The following is a 21,273-nucleotide window of genomic DNA, read 5'->3' as shown; positions in this document are numbered from 1 at the left end:
TAACAATGACCTCTTTTAAAAGGTCATCGTCCTCTCTTTCTTACTTTTTTTCTACCCCACCATAATTTCTCTCCCTTAATTTATCTAACATTTATCTTTATTTTTTTATAATAATATTTTCATGTACAAAGGTAATATAATTTTTTATTTGATTAAAATAGATCTACTATTTTATAATTAAAAAAATTATTCTTTTAATAAAAATAATATTTTTTAATAAATATAATATAAATATAATTTTTAATAAATATTTTTTAATATTTAAGAAAAATTCGTTAACTTCAAATAAATATTACAATGCACATACATAAAATAAATACACAAATTAAAAAACTAATTATACAAGAAGTAATTATATCAGAGAGTCGTTCTTCATTCCAAGCAAGTGAGGGCTTTCTAATTATTGCAAATCGAGCTTGCAACACCCCAAATGCTCGCTCCACATCCTTTCTTGCTGCTTCTTGATGTTGGGCAAATAACCTTACTTTTGCTGTTTGCGATTCAGTAATAGACTGAATAAAAGTAGCCCATTTAGGATAAATGCCATCAGTGAGATAGTAAGCCATGCCGTATTTATTTCCATTCACCGTGAAATTGACAGGTGGTGCCCTTCCTTCAAACAAATCAACTAAAAGAGGTGATCGATATAGCACGTTGAGATCATTATATGAACATGGCATCCCAAAAAAGGCATGTCATATCCATAGGTCATGATCGGCGACAACTTCAAGAATTAATGTTGCAACACCAGCTCGGCCTTGATATTGCCCTTGCCATGCTGCTGGGCAATTCTTCCACTCCCAATGCATGCAATCAACACTACCAATCATGCTAGGGAATCCTCGTTCTTCACTAAAAGCTAATAATCTCGTCAAATCTTGTGGTGTTGGTTTTCTCAAATAATGTTGCCCAAATTGGTTGATTATTCCCTTTGTGAAATGACTGAGTGCTTTTCGTGCTGTGCTTTCGCTAATTCAGAGGTACTCATCAACTTGATCAGCAGCCACCCCGTATGCTAGCATACGAAGAGCTGCAGTACACTTTTGTAAAGCACTTAGACATTTTCTACCAGTTGCATCAATGTTGGTAGTGAATCATGGATCGTTGTTGGAGACAGCTTCCATTATCCGTAAAAATACATGTTTCCTCATCCTAAACCTACGTCGAAACAATCGAAATGAATATATAGGATTTTCAGCAAAATAATCATTACATAGTTGGGAATGACCTTTTGAATGGTCTCTTTGAATTCGACATTTTTTTTTGTTCTCACCCTTGGTTGTAGTGTTGAAACAATGGGAGGAATTGCGTATTGAAAGGCATAATCAACCATATTATGTATTAGTTCATTCTCTTCGTCAGAAGATGAAGAACTTGAAGTGGATGAGGCAAAATTGAACTTAGAAAAGCTCATTTTGAAGTTATACATCCAATTGAATTCGGATGTGCATATATATAATATTATGCATGCTAAAAGGTGATGAAAAGGAAAAGACTAATGCATGCTAAAAGGTGATGAAAAGGAAAAGACTAATGCATGCTAAAAGGTGATGGAAAGGAAAAGACTATTGCATGAAAACCTTACATAATTAAAACATCATTTTTAAACATTACATAATTAAACCATCATTAAAAATAATACATAATTAAAACATAATTAAGACATTACATAATTAAAATATCTATTGACGATTGTAATTCTGAAGGTATTGTCCAAGTTGAACCATCATATCAGCTTCCCATGGCTGAAGAGTTTCCTTTTTGCTTAATGATTCATAGATCTCCCAATTCATTCGATATTCTTCCAGTTAAAGTTGTTTTTGTTTTCGGGCTTCTTTTTGTTTTTGAAGTTCTGTCTTCTCTTTCATTATTTCTGAATTAAGTCGAAGACTCTCTCCAAATGCACTCAAAGCTTGAATTGATTGATCTGCGACCATCTTCCCTGTCATGCGAGCCTTAGCCTTCTTCACACCCTCGGGGCGCGTGGATGATCCTCCTTGAGGTTCACTTGTTGGAGTTTCAAAATCTTCTTCCGTCCTTGATCTTTTCCCACTACTTTTACTACTAACATCACCAATTGATTGTTGATCTAATTGTTTTTTTTGATTAGTTTTTACCACTTGCTTCCACTTGTTATACTTTCTTAAAATTTTCCATTGCTCAATCAAGTTAAAGTTACCGTGTTTTCTTTGATGGATTAAATGCGCTTCTTTAAGCACATCTTCGTCTGTCGTGCCACTCTTCTTCCTCCTAACAATCTCATCATAACTTCCAGACCACTTCAAACATGCTGGAGCAACTCTACCCCAACGACATTTAAGCATGTCAGCGGTTCTTCGTGGGATCAGATGAGGTCGTTCCATCCTCGCTGCTTCATAAGCTTCCTTGACTTTCTGACACCTCACTCTTATCTTTTGGTTGGTGCTCACAATTGGATCTGTACTTGTGTTTATGACTGAACATATGAGAGCAATATCTTCAATCAAATCCCAACTTTTCTTTGAAGGTATAGGGGCTTCATCATTATTATTAGGTAGCTGTTGAGATGATTGAACCAATTGAGTGAAGCTCGGTGGTGAACCAAATTGTGAAACTAGATCTTGAAATGATGGTTGCGTGTAAAGACTAGCATCAACATGATGAACAGAATTTCCTCCATCTTCACCATATTGAACATCTTGATCATTTCCTTGATTTTCATCAACAACATCATCATCATCATCATCATCATCATACTCCATCTCATTTTCATATAAACTTTCACCCCTTATTGGAGTTGAATACATATCAATATTAGAGTTGACATTGTGAGATTGATGATGGTGGTGAAATATAGTTTGAGAATTTTGGGTATTTTGAGGAACATAATAAGATGAATTTGGGATATTTTCAGGAATATAGTAAGAAGAATTTGGAGTATTTTGAGAAAATAGAGGAATGAACGGAGGATTTTGATACTGAATTTGAGCACTTTAACTGTAAGAAGATTTTTTCCTTGATTTTTTTTTACATGGATTTCTTCCATAATTAGGGTTATTTGAATCCATATTTTTTTTTTGGGATTTTTGAAATGATTACTTTGGTATTTTTTAACCAAAAAAATACCGAAAATATGAACAAAATATGTAAAAAAAAATTATGTCAAAATATATCAATATGGGTCTCATTTTATAGATCTCGAAAAAATATGACCGTTAGTACAATGTTTTTTTTTTTTAAAAATTATTTTAATGCGAAAATAGCCGTTAAAGGGAAAAAAACGGCTATTTTTTCATAGCCAATCAAAAGAGGACAAGTGGCGTGCAGCAGGAATGACTGGGAAGGCTGATGCAAGCACCTTTTCGCGGGCCAATCAACTTGTGACACGTGGCAAATTGATTTGAAAAAAAATTAGATGACCGTTCTATTGAACGGGTCATCCAAAGCCACAATCCTCCAACCTTTTCCATGACCAATCTCAAAATGGATTACCATAATTAACTCTTTCCTTCTTGTTGGGTCATGTGACCCAATATTGGGTCACCATTACAGATGGCCTAATGCCAATAAGCTATTTGAATATCTAACTCAACAAATAACTTTTTGCTTATTTGAACTAACCAACCATTTCATTGGTTTCCATCTAATAAACTAACCTACCAAACGTTTCCAAAAGTTTCCCGAATCACAGACAATGCGAATGCAAAGGCTGTCAAGGTGTGCGAATAACAACATATAAATAGAAGAAATCAGATGAATAGGTAGAGCAAATAATCATATAAGACAGAGGTCTCAAGTTCGAATCCAATTGCGTGCGTTCTTTATTTTTTTAATCCTTTAAACCCTATTATCATTTCATTTTTCCGACATCGCCCCATTTCCCTTTCGACAACCATTGCCTGCAAATCGAGCCTACGACTGTTAACTTCCAAGGTTAGCGCTTGACCTCGACTTCCGGACCACTGCCATTCGCCATCGGCCTCTCACTTCTTCATTTTTTCTTCAGTTTTCACGCTACTCGCTGGTACTGTTTCAACATTCAATTTATTTTGTTGCTATGATTCAATCTCTATTTGTGGGTAATTGTTTGATTCATCAACTTGGAACAATTGAGTATAATTGTTTGATAATTGATTCAATCTCGGTCCTGCGTCATGCCTTCAATTTGTTTTTAGATAATTGTTTGATAACTGGAACCATTTCGCACAAAAATAAGTGCCAACCATCGCTGAACTCCTCTTGCCAGGAAGCTTTTTTCTCTATGAATTTTGCTAGTTTTGGTTTTGGTTTGTTTGATATTGACGAAGAGAACATTTATGGTTGAAATTTGAAACGCTGATTTTTGGTAAAATTGTTTCTGGAGAAATGTTACTTTTTATTGATACTACTCTTCTTGGATTTGAAAATCTTAGGGTTTTCGTTATTGGATTATAACTGTTGCAAAGAGGATTTATGTAAGGACAGGCTAGGTCCTTGAAAAATTTGAGATATGGATGGCAGAGATCAAGATCGGGAACGCACTTTTAGGGCTGATTTCAGCAAGGAGGGAGTTACGAAACTCGCGGAACGATTGACGGATAGGTTGAATGAATATATGGGTGATTTTGTGGACGATACTCTCGTGGTAATATTTCGATTAATGATTAATTTTGTCTTAACATATTAGTTCTTTTCATAGCATTCATGGATATTTTTTGATTACTCCTAATTGCAGTTTGAGTTATCAATTGAACTTGTCCTATATCATCTGCAATATAGGTTCAGTTATTATTATTTTTTTTAACTTTTACGCTATGTTTGGATGGAAGAAAATCCCTTCTTTGGATACCAATAGGACAAGGGATGTTGATCAAAGTTATCCAAAAATATTGTTGATCAAAATTGCGATGTTGCTGAAACTCTGACACCAACTCAATAGCCATTTCTGCTTCAACTCTCACCCGCCCTTTTTTTCTTTAATTAAAGTTATCCAAAAATATTGTTGATCAAAATTGCGATGTTGCTGAAACTCTGACACCAACTCAATAGCCATTTCTGCTTCAACTCTCACCCGCCCCTTTTTAATGTTGATCAAAGTTATCCAAAAATATTGTTGATCAAAATTGCGATGCTGCTAAAACTCTGACACTAACTCAATAGCCATTTCTATGGGAGGTGTCTAACTGGAGTATCTTTTTTTGCGCATGGTGTAGTGTGATTATTCAACAACAATGGCAAAACCTTGATCGCAAAAGACTATGGTAGTGTGATTTTAATTATATTTTTGTCTGGGTATTAAGATTTAGTAGGTCACTTTCTTAATTATTACGGTACAATGAAGATAACGATGGGTTAATAAGGTTTCAAAAATAGCCGGTGGTCAATATTTTGAGTAATATGGTAAAAAAATTGGCGTTTTGGCCTTTCAGGATTGATGATTTTTGTAATTGACTTGAATAACTTCAATTGATATATGCTTTCTTCTGGTTCCCTTTTGCTATTATAGTGTTAGCTTTAATCTTTGAATATTTTTTACTTCCTAACATTTGTACTTTCGTTTGTTACATGTACGTAAGAACTGTTTAAGGAAATTAGTTGTATTTGTTGCTCGATCTTATGCTATGGACTATAGGCTTAAGACCTAATCATTGCTACGTTTCTGTCATGCCTACAAAAGACAAGGAAGACACCAAACAGTTGGTGGTGTATCACAGACACCACAAAGGAAGCATGTTAGAAGCAATAAAATACTTCTATTTTGTAATGTGGATAGTTTGGGGATTTCATAGGTATGCTAAAAAATACACTATAAATACTAATGTAATTCTAGTTGAAAAGGGATAAGAAATAAGTGGAATAATATGGAACAACTTGCAACATTGCTTGAAAATTTGCATCCTACTTTCCTTTTCTCTTTCTTTTTTTTTTTTTTTTTTTCCCTTTTTACCCATTTTCTTCTGTTTTTAAATTACAATAACAACAACCCAGTTCCTTTCAACCTAGTATCAGAGCACTGCAAGATTGATGGGCAATGCCACGAATCTTCAACTGATGTAGCATCTTGAACAAGAATTGAGTCCGGGAATCGCTCTCCGTTCATGTGCAAGCGGAATTTTTAGGCTTAGAACAAAAATTGAGGAAACAAAAGAGGTACAACGAGACAAGTATCTTTGGTCAAAGACTTAGGCGAAATTCAAGTGAAAATTTAAGAAAGCCTATAAAGAAATTCGAGGAGCAATTTTAATCAATCTTCTCATGGTGTGGGGCGAAATCAATTTGATTTGAATTTTACCCCTTTTTCAAAACCTTAAGAAAATGAGGGAAATTTGAATCAAGTGATGGGAGGAGAAAACCAAAAACTTCAAGAATTTTGATGAAAGCCGAGAGGTATTTTAGTTTTTATCAATTGAGCATCAATGGGAGAATCGAAGTTCAAGTATTAGGCATGTAGGCGGCGGTTTGATCTAAAGGCGCTAATTTTTGAGATACTTTAGACCAGCCAATCATGGGAGTTTATGTTAGTAGTGTTTGTGTCAGACAAGAAGGGAGTGTGGTGGATTATAGAAGGGACTTTGTAGAGAGAGTTTCGCCATTAGACAGGGTTCCAGAGGACATTCTCTTAGGAGCCTTTGTGAATGGGTTGAAAGATGTCATTAAGAGGGAATTAAGGCTCTTGGATCCGGTATCTTTGGAACAAGTGATGGAGTGGGCAAAAGCTTGGGTCACAATCTTACTATACTAGGAAATCGGAGAGTAATAGAAAATAGAAATGCAAGAACCAATGTCAAACAAGAAAACCTGAATTATTTTTCCCAGTATACTAACAAACCATCTAAGCCGTCCTCTTCCCAAAACCCAATGAAATATTTTCCTTCTTTCAAACCCTGGAGAAAGAGCGAGGATATTAATAGATTTTGAACTAAGAGATAAAAGGGCACGAGGGTTATGTTTTAATTGTGATGGGAAATGGTCCTTAAATCATAATTGTAAGCATAAAGATTAATGGACGAAAAGTTGGAATTAGATGAAATAGTAACAAAAAAGGATGAAAAAGTTCTAATTATGAACGAAGATGAGATTAATATGGCTAGCGTTTCGCTTCGAACTATAGTGGGGTTAACTAATTTCCATACCATGAAATTGATAAGGGATATAGCTAGAAGGGAGGTGATAGAGATGATCGATTACGGGGCCACCAAAAATTTCATTTCATCTCAGTTAGTGCATGAATTGGAGTTACCATATTCCAATTGCCATAAATTTGGGGTGACCTTAGGAATAGGTGAAGACGTTTGGGGACAAGGTGAGTTGAAGGAGGTGCATTTGAAGTTACATGGCATGACCATGCCATATGATTGAAAGATGTTGCCGACCAGGTGAGTGTTCGCCCTTATCATTATCCGCATTTAAATTGGGAGGATTGTGCTCGATATTTGAAAGTGGCGATAAACCAACCTTTTAACATCCCTTTTTCTAGTTGAGTAATTTTGGGTGAAGGAGGATGAATCATTGGATGAATTACGTGGAGCTGCCATTTTTTAAAGCTTAATCTCAAATCCAGTTATCATCAAATTAGGATGCAAGCTGCTAGTGTTAAGCCGCTTTTCGAAGCCATTACGAGTTCTTGGTGATGCCATTCGGTCTCATAAATGCACAAGCTACCTTCCAATCTCTCATGAATGAGTTATTTCGCCCTTTTGATGGTCTTTTTTGATGGCATTTTGATTTATAGCACAAATGAACAAGACCACATAATACATGTAGCTAATGTATTACAAACTCTCAATGTACTTTTGGGGTGCGTAAGGACGCCTATATGGGTCGTGTGATTTCCTTGGTAGGGGTAGCAGTGAATGAGACCAAAATAGGTTCTATTACTTCCTGGCCTACTCCGAGAAATTTAAAACAATTGCGTGGATTAGATACGCTCAAATAGCTAAGCCTTTGACAAACCAACAGAAGAAATATTTTTTTGGCTGGACAAGTGAAGCAACGACTTTCGAAAGTTTGAAGTGAATTAATGGTTATAGTTTACGCAATTGGGAAATGGAGACATCCCATTTCCCAACCTTTTGTGGTAGAGATTGGGCAATGGCCTAGGGGTTGTTTTGGTTCAATCAAGACGTCCCATTGCTTATTGACCACGAGCTGGAAACAAATCCATTTACGAACGTGAATTTATGGCTATAGTTTACGTAATTGGGAAATAGAGACACTATCTTATGGGGCGTCATTTTTTTTTTGTGAAAACAGACCAATGAAGCCTAATATGTATTTTGGAACAACGGGAAATTGGTAGTGAATATCAACTTCGGGTGATTAAATTAATTGGTTTTGATTTTGAGATCTTGTATCAACGGGAGGCATCAAATAAAGTGACGGATGCCTTATCAAGATGAGAAATTCATGGAGGCGAATTAGACGTTCACGTTCTGATAAGGTTAAATGGCATAGATTGGTCACTATTACAGGATCAGATTAAGTCTACTTTGGCCAAAAATGAAGATGGGAAGATTGGGTTTTCCTTAATTGATAATAAATTGTTCTTTTAAGGGGCGTTATGTGCTTTCTAAGTCTTCACCTTTCATTCCAATGTTATTGAGGAGTCTTCATGATTCACCTTTGGGTGGGCACATAAGAGAATTAAAGACATATCGACATTGCTTCCGAATGGTTTTGGGACGTTATGCGGAGGCAAATCAATAACTATGTGAAAAAGTGTTTAGTTTGTCAACAACAAATGGCGTCCTACCAAACTCCAACCGATCTTGTCACCCCTTCCTATTCTAACTCAAGTTTGGGAACACATTTCTATAGACTTTGGTACGTCTTCATGGTTTTCCCTCCACCATCATTTTCGATAGAGGACAAAATTTTTTTGGAGAGCTCTTTTCTGTAAGCACCAAATTGGTAAGAAGCACATTTTTTTCATCCTCAAACGCATGGCCAGACTGAGATAGTCAACAAGGCTTTGGAAACCTATCTCCGATGCTTTATTAATGGGCGTCCCAAAATATGGTCAAGTTGGGTTCATTGGGCATTATTCGGTCATCATACCTCACCACATTCCTCCATTTGCATGTCTCTGTTCCAAGCTTTGTATGGTAAGCAACCTCCTTACTTGGTTCGTTTTGGTAATGCAAAGACAGGCATTGACAACCTTGCTCATCTCTTACAAGAACGGGACTTAATGTTGAATGAAATACAATTCAATTTAGTAAAAGCACAACAAACTATGAAATACTACGTCAACCGTAAAAGACGTGAAGTTGCTTTTCAGGAGGGAGATTTTGTTTTCCTCAAATTACAAGCCAATAGGCAAAAATCTTTGGCAAAGCATACAACAGAAGCTGGCTTCTCGCTACTATGGTCCCTACAAAGTCAAAAAAAAAAATCAAAAAGGTTGCCTACAAATTGGAAGTACCGCAACACTCTCTTCTTAGCTCAAATAAGGCAAGCGAACTCTTGAACCTGCTAACTGTTCGTTTTATCCTAAATGTGCAAATCCTGGACGTTAGAAAGTGTAACACTCCGGATTGCAAAGTGCTTGATCATGTTAGGGTTTTCCTTTATTAGAGGCCACTTGGGAAGATTACGAGAAGATGAGAGCTTTATTCCCTCTTGACCTCCTTGAGGACAAGGTGGTATTCCTAGGCGGGTGATGCCTACAAAAGACAAGGAAGACACCAAACAGTTGGTGGTGTATCACAGACGTTACAAAGGAAGTTGTTAGAAGCAATAAAATACTTTTATTTTGTAATAAGGGTAGTTTGGGGATTTCATATGTATAGGAAAATTGCCCTATAAATACTAATGTAATTCCAATTGAAAAGGAAAGAGAAATAAAGTGGAATAATAATATTGAGGAGCTTGCAGCATTGCTCTGCATTCTACTTTCCTTTTCTCTTTCTTATTTTTTTTTTCCATTTTACCCATTTCTGCAGCATTTATGTTGTTAAAATTCAAGAACAACCCAATTCATTACAAATTCATGGACCTGCTTCAGCCTTTTTTTTTTTTTTTTTGCTTTAGTATATGGTTGGGCAAGTTTGTTCATCTCTGTCATGCTTTGGTTGCGAGCTTTATGAATATAAGATATACCTAAGTTAATATTTTTAATAGTTTATTTTTTTGCTTATTCGTATCTTTTTTGGGTTTGCTTTGTCTGGGGACTACATTTTCCGGTATACCTTTGCTTCAATATGTTTTTGCATTTTCATAATTTCATATCATGAAAATATTTTTTTTGGAGAATTTTTTTTAATTACTTGTTGATCATTGCTTAACTTACGCTAATTGCATGTTCGGGCTTTCCATTCCTGAAATGTTTGCTTGGTTGAAATAGAGGCAGGGGCTCCTGCCCCTTGCCGAGAATGCAATCCTTTGTATATTTAGCTTTGTCCCCTAACTAATATATGATATATATTTTGAGTGCAAAAATATAAAAAAATTACTATAGCTCAATTGTTGGAGTAACACATTTTTAACCTAAGGTTAAGAGATTAAATCCTAATTTAAACTATTATTTTTTCAATAAATTATTAAATTTATATTATAATGTCATTACTCTTTATCTTTCATAATTTTACATTCTTATTTAGTGTGTGTTTATATTTTTGCTATTTTAATTTTAAAAGTGTTTTTTTTTTGGAGACTTACTAAGCGAATTTATAGAGTAAAAAATATTTGGTTTTTTTTTCAAAAGGGATGATTATAGGGAAGCTTTAACTCCATTTGTTGAATATAATTTTTACTATAATTCAACTTTATTTCAGTCTACATGAATTTAAAATTTTCATAGTTTAACTAGTTTTTATATAGTAAATAATTTGCTATCATATTGATTGTTTGATCCTCCCTAATTCCAAATCTTGGCTTTGCAGGAATATGTCATAGTTTTACTGGGAAATGGCAGAAGCAAGGAGGAGGTCAAGGAGGACTTGGATGTTTTTCTGGGTGATAATAGTGATTCCTTTGTGGCATGGTAAACATGTTGTACTTTCAGCACAAAATGTAGGTTTTTTACACTCATTTCATCCTCTGTAATGATTGATTCTCCCTGGTAATGCAGGCTTTGGGATCATCTTGCGTCTAACCTGAACCATTATATAAGACCTCCTCAGTCTTGTCCAAATGAAGTGGTAAAAGCTAGACCAGACACGGTTGAGCCTGCGATCAAAGATGATTCCAACCATTTAGTATCAGAATCTGGAAAAGGAAAGTCTAGTAAAGCACTTAGAAGCCAACACAATAGGGATTGGAAAGGATTGATAACAGATGATAATCAACCTCCTCTTCCCAATTACGTTTCCAATCATACACAGAACAAAAAGAAAACGTATCCCAATGCTTTACATGGCAGGCAGTCTATTTCTCCTGAACATCTTGTGCATAGAAAAAGAAATCGTCCCAATGAACACCCTCGACCAAAGGTTGGTCATTATGATATCAAATATTCTTTTCCATTCTCTTATATGGGCCAATTCTTTTCTTTTTAAGCCTTTGCAATTGAAACTTTAACTGAAACCTGAAAATTTTCTTTAATTTATCAGCTTTGTTAGTATGGTGTGCGCTTTTATAATGCATTTAGCATGCTCATATTGGAAATTATTATGCAACATGACCCTTCTTGTGTTCCACTTTATAACCAGTCAGTTAAGAAGGCTTTAACTATGTTTTATGTTGTTTTACTTCTTCTGATGCAGTTATTTGTTTTGGCCAGAGAGAACTGTCCCAAGCAACAATTGCTGCTCCCAGACGTCTGCTCCAATTTGCTGTTAGAGATGCAGTTGCAACTACAAGGCCTTCTAACTCTGTGTCTGAGCCAGTACCAAAGAGACTTCGCTCCATGGTATCTTCATCAACTGGAAATTTGATTGAGGAAGATAATCATAAGAGAACACAGTCGGTTTCCAGGGTATTAAATCCTGTGGCAACCGCCATCAAAGCTGTTGCAGAGGCTTCCAGAGATGTCAAGAGGGTAAGAACTGGAAATGTTTTTGACCGACTGAGTTGCGGTGATGTAAGTTCGGCTCATGTATCAGTATTCAAGGAACCTGATGCCCAAAATGATGATTATGATGATTATGATCATATTGATGAGAAGAAACGTCAAATATATCTTCAAGCAAGAGACAATGGGAGGCATTACAATACAATTGCACCCCTGATGGATAGCAACACAAGCCTAGAATCTAATTCTGTGTTTGATAGTGAAATATATGATGGTGTCAATGTTGCTGGCACTAGTGGGGTGGATGTCTCTCAAATTGGCACGTCAAATGATTCACTGATGTTGCATTATAGTGTTGCCGAGAATTCTAATGAAATAACACATAAGTCACGAAAGAATGAACAAGAACTGTCTGTTTCTGCTGCTAGTGCTAAGCGTAAGATTGTGAATATCTCTATGAATGTAAATACTTGGAACCCACCACATCACCGAACAACAAGAAAGACACCAGAAGTTGAATCTCCAAAATTAATGCAGGGGATTGAGGCTGGAGCTAATAACTCCAATTCACAAGTAATGAAGGAAAATAGCATCCCAACCACTATTCTGGAAAATGTATATACTATTTTTTTTGGGCTTCTTGTCTAAATTTGACCAATTTACTTTTATGGTTGACATTTTGATTGTTTTTTTTTTGTATCAGGGAAAAACTGATGCAGTTACCCATAAAAAAATACAGAAAACTGCGGCGTCATCTTTTGCTGGTTAGTTTTATTGGCTAAGAGTTGTTTATTTGGCCTATGCTGTTCTTTCGCTTGTCAAATGATTGTGTTCACTTGTTTGGTTGACAATTTGCCGCTGCCAGGGCAATTTTCTACAGGTCATTCATCGGAAGAGGCTGATTCACGTACAATTTTTGTCAATAATGTATGTTATATCATATGTGGAGCTTGTGGTAGAGTAACCTCACCTTTTAAACTTAGATGTTCAATTGTACATGTTTAAACTTTTTGATGGGTTTTACTTAGGTTCATTTTGCTGCTACCAAGGATACTTTATCTCGGCATTTCAACAAGTTTGGAGAAGTTCTAAAGGTGATAATTTTAACTGATGCTGCAACTGGCCATCCTAAAGGGTGAGAATTTCTGCTTGTTGATTTCTTTATGATTATCTGAATACTTTTTTTGCTTAAATGTTTAATGATGTCGCTTAAGCAGGTCGGCTTATGTGGAGTTTATGAGAAAAGAGGCTGCAGATAATGCTTTGACGTTGGATGGGACATCTTTTATGTCACGTATTGTCAAGGCAAGTAGTTTGTTTATACATTTGTTTTTATTGAACTCTGTGTTCATTATTATTAGCTGCCCTTAGTTTGTTGGTTATCTCTTAATAATCATGTGGCTTTAGCACGTGTTTTATTATGTCCTTTTATAATTTATAAGAGTTATGCTCTTTTATTATTTTCTAGCTTAGGTTGAACCTCAGAACCTTATGGAGTCTTGAATGTCTTGGTGTTAAAACTGACATAATTTTGTTGGAATTGAGATCTTTGCTCTTATGTGATAATTTGTTTTACATTCATTGAATTGTTCTCATCATGATTTGTTTTTGAAAATTGGTGATGTGGAAACATGTCAGACACCACATATGTGAAAACTTAAACAAGAGAAGGAAGATAATTAAAACAAATTCTATATATTCATTAATGAAATGCAAAAGTACATGATGCAAAACATGACAATCTATAAAAGATTCAAAATAACCAACAAAGTCATGAAATAGGAACAAAGTCATGAAATTGGAACAAAGTCCATGATCACTATCTTATTCAACCCCTAGTTCATTTTCGTTATTCCAACCAAGGATCATTCTTCTAGTTCATACTTCATTCGAATTCACACACGTAACTTACAATTATCTTATTGAACATCATTTAACAAATAAGGTACTCTTAAGGGGTGTTTGTTTAAAAGTTTGTAATATATGAATTGAAATCAAATACATGGTGCTATGGATTGGAACCTCGTGCCAAGCTCGAGTTGTTTGGTTCAATGCTAGAATGAATTTTATATTCACTTATGGAATGGATTGTAAATCTAGAATCACTATGAATTATATCATTACTAAATTACGAAGCAAAAAAAATTGGAACTAAAAGAATGACAAAACTAAGATAATTTTGTAATGACAAGAGTAGTGGTGGAAATATTTTCTTGGAAATGAGAACAATAAAATACTAGCAGAAATGGCAATATAATATTTTTATGCAATATGGATATAAAGAGAGGAAATAAAGGAGAGAAAGAGAGGATGGTTGTATTAAATTGATTGCTAAGCCCTTCGTGTGGTTTGCTCTCCAAATAGCCAAATGGCATTGCAATTTCAAGCATAACATTCTCATTACATTCATTTAATATATACAAAATTTCCCTTTCTTACACTCTCAGACCACAGTACGTCAGTACCATGCCATGCCTCAATTTACACGTCTCAAATTTTAACCTAACGCGATATAAACCCAAAACCCCAACATAAGTGGGTCATAATTTGAAAATAATTTTGACTCGTACTCAACACGAACTATTGGAAAAAATTGGATCAAACCCGATCCTGACTTTTGTTTTGTCAACGTTTTTAATTTCATGTCATCATTTTTAGTCAGGACTCGCTATATATTTTTAGTCAATTTTTGTATTTTGATTCAAATTCTTTTTGTTGTAGCCTTCAAATCGATATGTTGTTTTTTTCGTATATAAAATATTTAATGTATAAAAACGAAAGAGCATTATTACATGTTTTTTTGGAAAAATTATAATATTACGGAAAATAAAAATCCTTCACACGTTGGGTCGACCTGAACCCAACTCGAAGTTATTGACTAAACCTCAAAATGAGCCAACTCGAACCTGTCCAACGAATCGTTAACTCTCATTGTACTGAACACTTGTTCCTTTCCCCATTACTCAACTTACCATCTTAGCCTTTATGTTACTTGCCATTTTGCCTCTAATTTGGACCTACTCCAATTGCATCTTTCTGGTGCATAGCGTTGTCCTGAAGACTATGTGATATATTTGAGCATGAGAGGCGGTTTTGTGAAAGAAACAACAAGAAAAATGAAGAAAAAACAAGAGCAGCCTTTGAGTCTGCAATACTCCAAGTTTATTAACTAACTAACTGAAATAACATAAATGTACAACTAGCATTAACCCCCAAAACAAATCTTTATTTGTTAATTAACTTTACGCCTATCATATGTTTTCAACTGCTTCTTCCTAGCTGGCGTGACAATATGCGCCGCCAAAAGTTCCACCTTGTCCTCAAGGTGGGCTTTTGGGGTAGATGGCCAACATCTTAGCATACGTCGCCTCTGAACTGGGCAATCACTCCTATTGCTCTAAAATCTCCAAGCAAGTTGAGTCCACTACTCGCATTGCAGAACCCGGTTGTGTCGTATATTACATATCTGTCTCGTAATGGGTGAAGAGGTGGATGGTATGGCGATTCCAGTTGCCTTCTTGAGCTGGGATTCATGGAAGACAGGGTGGATTGAGCAATATTGGGCAGCTCCAATTTGTAAGCGACTTTCCCAATTCGCTGGATGACATTATAGGAACCTTAGAATCATTTTGTAAGCTTCTCATTAACCCTTATAGCCAGGAGCGCTGCCTATACGGTTGTAGCTTAAGGTAAACCAACTCACCTTCTGTGAAGGAGACATCCTTGCGAGATTTATCAGCATAAAACTTCATTCTTTGCTGTGCCTTAGTCAAATAAAACTGCAACTCTTCTATCATTGCATTGCATCTCTTTCTTGTAAAAGTTGGTCCAGACTATCCACCTTAGTTTGTATGGGGTGGGACTAATCCATATAATGCCTGAAATGGGGTCATTTTTATGGATGTATGTGGTGAGGCATTGTAGCAGAATTCGGCCAAGTGAACGTATGCTGCCCATTTTCATGGCTGCTCACTTGCAAAGCATCTTAAGTAAGTTTCTAGTGGTATTACTGCACTAAGGGCTGTTTGCTGTAGACAATAATTCTCGCCAAAAAAATCTCATGAATATTATCTTGATCCGAAATTATTGAGCCTTGTTAACATACATTGCATTCTTTGACATGCCGTGTGTTTGCTATTCTGAGGTGAGTCGTGATATTCTTGAAGAATTACCTGTATAAAATGGTGACAATTTTGATAGCACATATCTCCCCCTGAAAAATAATTTCCCTTATTCTAAGGTGAAGCCTGTGATGTTGTTTGTCCCTTTTTCTAGAGCTTAGCGTATGCGGCACAAGGGCCGTGTCTTTGCGTGCTTCCTCTTCTAAGAAGGATCAATCAATCCCATTAGCGCTTAGTAAGGCTCCCAACTCCATGTTCTCTTGAGGTCTCTGTGATATAGCATCCTCTACTAGGTTGTTTTTACCCAAGTTGTAGGTAACTGTAAACCACTCTTGGACAACAAACTCTATTGCCATGAGTTCTTTCTCATAGATGGGTTTGTTGCTAGCCCTTACTCCTAGCGCCTTGGTGAAATAGGCAATGGGATGGTTCTCTTGCAACAACAATCCCCAACCCCGAACCTAAAGCGTTTGTCTCCAATGTAAATACTTTCTTAAAGTTTGGCATGACCAGCACAGGAACGTGGATCATGGCCTGTTTGAGGTTTTGGAATGTGTTTTATGCCTTCTGTCCTTAGTCGAATGCATCCTTTTTCAATTGATTGGTTAGTTCCTTGGCGACATTGGCAAACCCCTTCACAAACCTTTGGTAATACCAATACCCGATGAGGCCCAAAAATCCCCTTAATTTTTTAGGTTTTTAGGTGAGGGCCAAGTCTGGACTGCCGGGATGTTATCTTCATCAACTGCCATCTCATTTAAAGAGATCACATGCCCCAAATAAGCCACCTTACTCACTCCCCACTCGCATTTTCCACCATTTACCACTAATTGATGTTTTTTAAGGTCTGTAGCACTTTCCCCCGCATGCTCTACATGCTGTCCTTCTCACTTACCGTATATTAATATGCCATAAAAAACTGGAACAAATCTTCTAAGGAGTCGAAAGATGTCATTCATTAGGGCTCCAAAGGGCATGACTGAGAATTTATACTGCCCCTCATGATTCAAAAGGCTGTTTTGTGAATATCTTGGGTTCTCATGCGTATTTGGTGATAGCTAAATTTCAAATCTAGTTTGATAAAGATGGAAGAACCATGAAGCCTTTATTTAGGCATCTATACTCAACACAACCCGTCTTACTTCACCAAAATGACTGGGCTTGAGAACCGGCTTGTGGAGGGTTGAATGATTTCGACTTTGAGCATATCTTGCATTATTCTTTCTATCTCATTTTTCTGTATGTGAGGGTAGCGAAAAGGCCTGTCGTTTATAGGGTTAGTTCCTTCCTTAAGGGTAATTTGGTGGTTATGAGATCTTTGTGGAGGTAAGTCAAGAATGAAATGAAAGACTTTTGGGTAGTAGCCTATGGTTTCCTTCAAGAAGATTGCGAATTTTATTTCTCTCGTTACATTCAATCAATACTACTCCCCCCTCCATTCGAATTTCTCTTAGCATGGCTTTGGTCCTTCTCAAAGAGTGATCACCTACTAAGACTACCCTTCTGTTTTGCCAAACAAAACTCATTCTGAGTTTTCCAATTTGTTGTGACTGGTCCTAGCTTCTCCAACCACTGAATTCCCAAACTGCATCCGAATTTTCGAATCGAAGAGATAGGAACTCATCAATTATCTCTAACCCTTGTAAGTGCAGCCTCAGCCCGTTGCACATCCCCTGTCCCAAAATTTCCTCACCGTTCCCTAAGATAACCCCGTATCTTTCGCAATCTTCACAGGGTATTCCCAATTTTTGTCCATGTGAGCTGAAATGAAATTGTTTGTAGCCCCCGGATCAATCATCTCAATAACTTCCTCTTCCCCAATCTTTCCAACTAGCTTCATAGTTTTGTGTGTTGTGATTCCCATTACCGAATTGAATGATCTGTTCACCAATTACTGTACATCTTCCGATGCTTCTTCGTCTTCGTCTTCGTCTTCTTCTTATTGGTCCTCATCCTCCACCCCTATCAAAACACTGAGTTCCCTCTTGCTACATTTATGCTTTAATGACCACTTGCCATTACATTGAAAACAACCCCTTCCCACGTTTTTCTCAAACCTTAAAATATTGAGTGTGATCTCATGTTTGATGACCTTAAAAGTAGTAAATTTAACTTTTAAGTTAAGTGTTTTTTGAGTTAATTTACACCCTAGTAAGTTGAGTTGAGTATTCCTTACTTATATATCCTGATAATTTAAGTGAGTATTGCTTGATTATCCAAATTTTCCGTTTTCTTTTCTATCTCTTTTCTTACAATAGTTCGATAACATTTGTCCCACTGGTTATACGTCATTTTTTCACGAAGGTCCTCATCATTGCCTTAAGGGACACTAATGAACGTTTCAAGCATGGTTCTCCACTTAAAAAGTGAGCTAAGTTATTGATTACGCACATTCTCTTCATACTATCAGTTCAAATTAATCATTTTTCACTCCAATATTCCAAATTTTCATAATTCCAAACATTTTGCTAATTTGGCACTGCAGCTCCTAAGTTCTCCTTTAATTGTTTTCTTCACACCCTTATAATATTTACAAGCTTTGCTTGTATAGACACTTTGGCCTAACAACTTTATAACATAAATAACAAAAAATAATTATAACCAAATATTTTCTCTCCTGCCCCCACATATTTAGTTTGCTGTTTAGCTTAATTTTTTATTCAATTGTTAATTAGGTTGTGAAGAAAAGCTCTGTGCAGCCAGATACCAATTCCATGATGATGTGGCCCCGTATTACACGGAGTATTCCTTTTGGCGTTCCTAGATTTGTGCAAGCTTCTTTCCCAAGGGTCTTTCCTGGTGCATATAGGGCACGACCGCCTATTAAACTAGGTGGCAGGAGTATGCAGTGGAAACGGGATGCTCAGCAAACTTTTACAGAGAGTGCAACCTCGGTTTCTGGAAACATAGCTACTGCAAGTCGTGGCCACACCTATATCCGTACAGATCCCAAGTCAGACGGGAATCCTAGTGGGGTTTGACTAAATTTTATTCTTAATTCTTGATGGAGATTTGTTGAGAAGACTGATTCACATGTTCAACAGATCCAACATGTTAGTTTTGGTGGCATGGCAGCCAACATTGAGGATGATTCTGAAGTGCATATTTTTAAAGGTTTTTGGTGGGGAGGAAAAAGGAAAAAAGTGGATAAGTTTAATAGTTTTTTTTTTTTTTTTTCTTTTGTTTGTCAATATTAATTTTGAAGTTAAGCGTAATTTTCTAATATTTTATGTCACTGGAAGGGTTCTTGATGTTTGGAGGTACTAGATCCATTTGTTGCTCAAGGGACGATTAGTTTATTGTTGGGGTTTACATTCTGAGACAGAGGATGAAATTGGCTCTACTAGCCATTTTATATTTTGGATAATATCTTTTAACAGTGTTTTAGTAACAAGAAAATATCTCGCAATGTATAGTATATATCAAGTCGTATTTAATCATCTGCTTAGTTTCTGTTAGCATATAAAGTAACATTTTAGACTAAATTGATGATCTGTCTCTCCTAGATTCCTAGTCAAATACTCTCTGCTCATCTTATTTTGATATGTACTGTCATTATGAGTTTTCTTTGTAATGTCGCTATATTTTTGTTTTTCCAAATAATCACATTCATTTTTTGTCTGTTATTGCAAATTTATTCTCAAACTTCTTTCATCTAATCAAGGTAATTTTTCAATCCACTTAATTTTTGCTTTTTTGTATAAATTTTTTTTTATGAAAGTTCATTGTAGTAAAGAAGACCAAGAAGCCGTAGACTCTCCAAGGGATTGTCATATCTCTACAGGCAAACTTTCCTCTTTCGGAGCAAGATGAAGAAGCAATAACTTTCCTCTTTCAAGTACACATATTGTTCAGTCGAAAGAAGGTTGTATTTGCAATGCCCACAGACGCAGATGCATTCAACATGTTACCCTTTGATGATTTTCCATCCTTTACAAAAAACTTGAGAAATAGATTTGATAGTTTGAACAATTAACCTGATATCATTGCTATTGTATCCATTCAAAAAAAAACAAACAAAAAATAAAAAGCGAAACAACATCTCAGATTATCAAAAATGAAGATAGAAATAGCTATAATGCATACTTGTCTGATTTTGGGTTATCCATAGTGTTCTACCAAGTCCATGTCATCATAATTCTAGGGTTTTCAATATCGAAAAAAATGAAAAGAGAAAACTGATGATGAAGCTTGACTACTTGATTGAAGATCTAAAGAAAAATATGATAAATCCAATTAATTCAGCCTCGAGAAATTTGAGAATGACGATGATGATGAAGAGGAAGATTGGGATGAGGAGATTGAAATTGAGTAGAAAAGAGATGAAGATGAAGAAGGTGATAATGGTCTGGAAAGTCAAAGAGTAAGAAGACCAAGGGAAATGGCTTTTTGTGTTTTATTGTTGTTTTTTTCTGATTTTTTAATAAAATTAAACCATCGAATCAGAATGTAACACTTGTCCTTTTAATGAAATAATATAAAGTAATCGGGTACTCAGGTACTCATGACTTAGTAGTTAGTAGCCCTTTCCTTGCAAAAATAGGCAAAAGGTTGGCCTGTGTAGAATAAACTTTACTTTCTCCGTCCTATTTAATTTGCAGTATTTTTCATTTTGATCCGTCCCACTTAATTTGCATTATTTCTATTTTTAAGATTGACTCACTACTTCTTTTTAATCTCATCAATACATTTTAACTATCTTTTAATTCAACCACACAATTTATTCTCTCTCTTTATTTATTATCATTATCTACCTTTTTCTTAAAAAACATTAACTTTCTCTTTGCTTCAAATTATATGGAACAGAGTAGTATGTTGACCCTTTATTTGCAGACAAGTCAAAAATTGGCCTTTTAATAGCAATGTGATTTTTCCTAAAAAAGATTATATGCTTTTCTTTAAAATTTCTATCGATTTTTTGTTTTGAATAAATTTGTCTAGTGAAGCACATTTCGAAGTGAATGAACTCCAACTTTCCAATTTTGATGTTATAGATAATTTGCAAGTGCAAAATGAAGAAGATGACAATTGATTTTAAAGAGCTTTAAATGAAGGTATTTTGAATGAAAATAGGATAATTTGATAATTCTAGGTCGATTTATGTCAAATGCTACATGTTTGTGAAATTACATTTGGGTGAAGCTAATTGTTGATGGTGCTATACTACTGCTACTTTATAATCATAATTTTCAGGGTAAAAATAAATTTTTTGTCGTCATTCAGTAAGAAGACTATTAAGGT

At 35.6% G+C, this 21,273-nt stretch overlaps 3 protein-coding genes across 4 annotated transcripts; 1 reads left to right on the top strand and 2 right to left on the bottom strand.

Moving 5' to 3' along the window:
• Positions 1-343: 343 nt before the first annotated feature.
• On the bottom strand, positions 344-680 carry LOC130803843 (uncharacterized; the record flags this gene model as incomplete). Its single annotated transcript, XM_057668042.1, has 1 exon — positions 344-680. A coding segment is annotated over exon 1 (337 nt), but the record flags the coding sequence as incomplete, so codon positions are not given.
• A 1,002-nt stretch (positions 681-1,682) lies between these two features.
• On the bottom strand, positions 1,683-2,741 carry LOC130803842 (uncharacterized). The gene is made up of 2 exons (XM_057668040.1): positions 1,892-2,741; positions 1,683-1,801 (listed from the first exon to the last, which is right to left on the bottom strand). Exons 1-2 carry the CDS (start codon positions 2,739-2,741, stop codon positions 1,683-1,685), a joined length of 969 nt encoding a protein of 322 aa, XP_057524023.1.
• A 1,006-nt stretch (positions 2,742-3,747) lies between these two features.
• On the top strand, positions 3,748-20,547 carry LOC130803504 (uncharacterized). 2 transcript variants are annotated; one of them, XR_009039914.1, is made up of 11 exons: positions 3,748-4,003; positions 4,392-4,603; positions 10,842-10,942; positions 11,030-11,390; positions 11,681-12,526; positions 12,615-12,675; positions 12,777-12,838; positions 12,940-13,046; positions 13,129-13,216; positions 18,708-19,696; positions 19,764-20,547. XR_009039914.1 is itself a non-coding variant. In XM_057667622.1 (10 exons), exons 2-10 carry the CDS (start codon positions 4,469-4,471, stop codon positions 19,011-19,013), a joined length of 2,067 nt encoding a protein of 688 aa, XP_057523605.1. In that variant the 5' UTR covers positions 3,748-4,003; positions 4,392-4,468; the 3' UTR covers positions 19,014-20,547. The 2 variants fall into 2 exon arrangements, 1 of the variants encoding a protein (XP_057523605.1); XM_057667622.1 differs by having other exon boundaries at positions 18,708-20,547.
• Positions 20,548-21,273: the final 726 nt, after the last annotated feature.

This window comes from Amaranthus tricolor, chromosome 17 (genome assembly GCF_026212465.1).
Source record: "Amaranthus tricolor cultivar Red isolate AtriRed21 chromosome 17, ASM2621246v1, whole genome shotgun sequence".
Classification (NCBI taxonomy): Eukaryota; Viridiplantae; Streptophyta; class Magnoliopsida; order Caryophyllales; family Amaranthaceae; genus Amaranthus; species Amaranthus tricolor.
The sequence above is the reverse complement of the archived record's forward strand: the minus strand, read 5'-3'. Positions and strand labels throughout refer to the sequence as shown.

Bases quoted from the DNA above. Each gene is read 5' to 3' on its own strand.
- LOC130803504 (XM_057667622.1), top strand. From the start codon at position 4,469: ATGGATGGCAGAGATCAAGATCGGGAACGCACTTTTAGGGCTGATTTC. The intron at 12,527-12,614 runs GTATATACTATT...TTTTTGTATCAG, and splicing joins CAACCACTATTCTGGAAAAT to GGAAAAACTGATGCAGTTAC. The intron at 12,839-12,939 runs GTATGTTATATC...GGTTTTACTTAG, and splicing joins GTACAATTTTTGTCAATAAT to GTTCATTTTGCTGCTACCAA.
- LOC130803842 (XM_057668040.1), bottom strand. From the start codon at position 2,741: ATGGAGTATGATGATGATGATGATGATGATGATGTTGTTGATGAAAAT. The intron at 1,802-1,891 runs GTCTTCGACTTA...TTTAACTGGAAG, and splicing joins TTTGAGTGCATTTGGAGAGA to AATATCGAATGAATTGGGAG.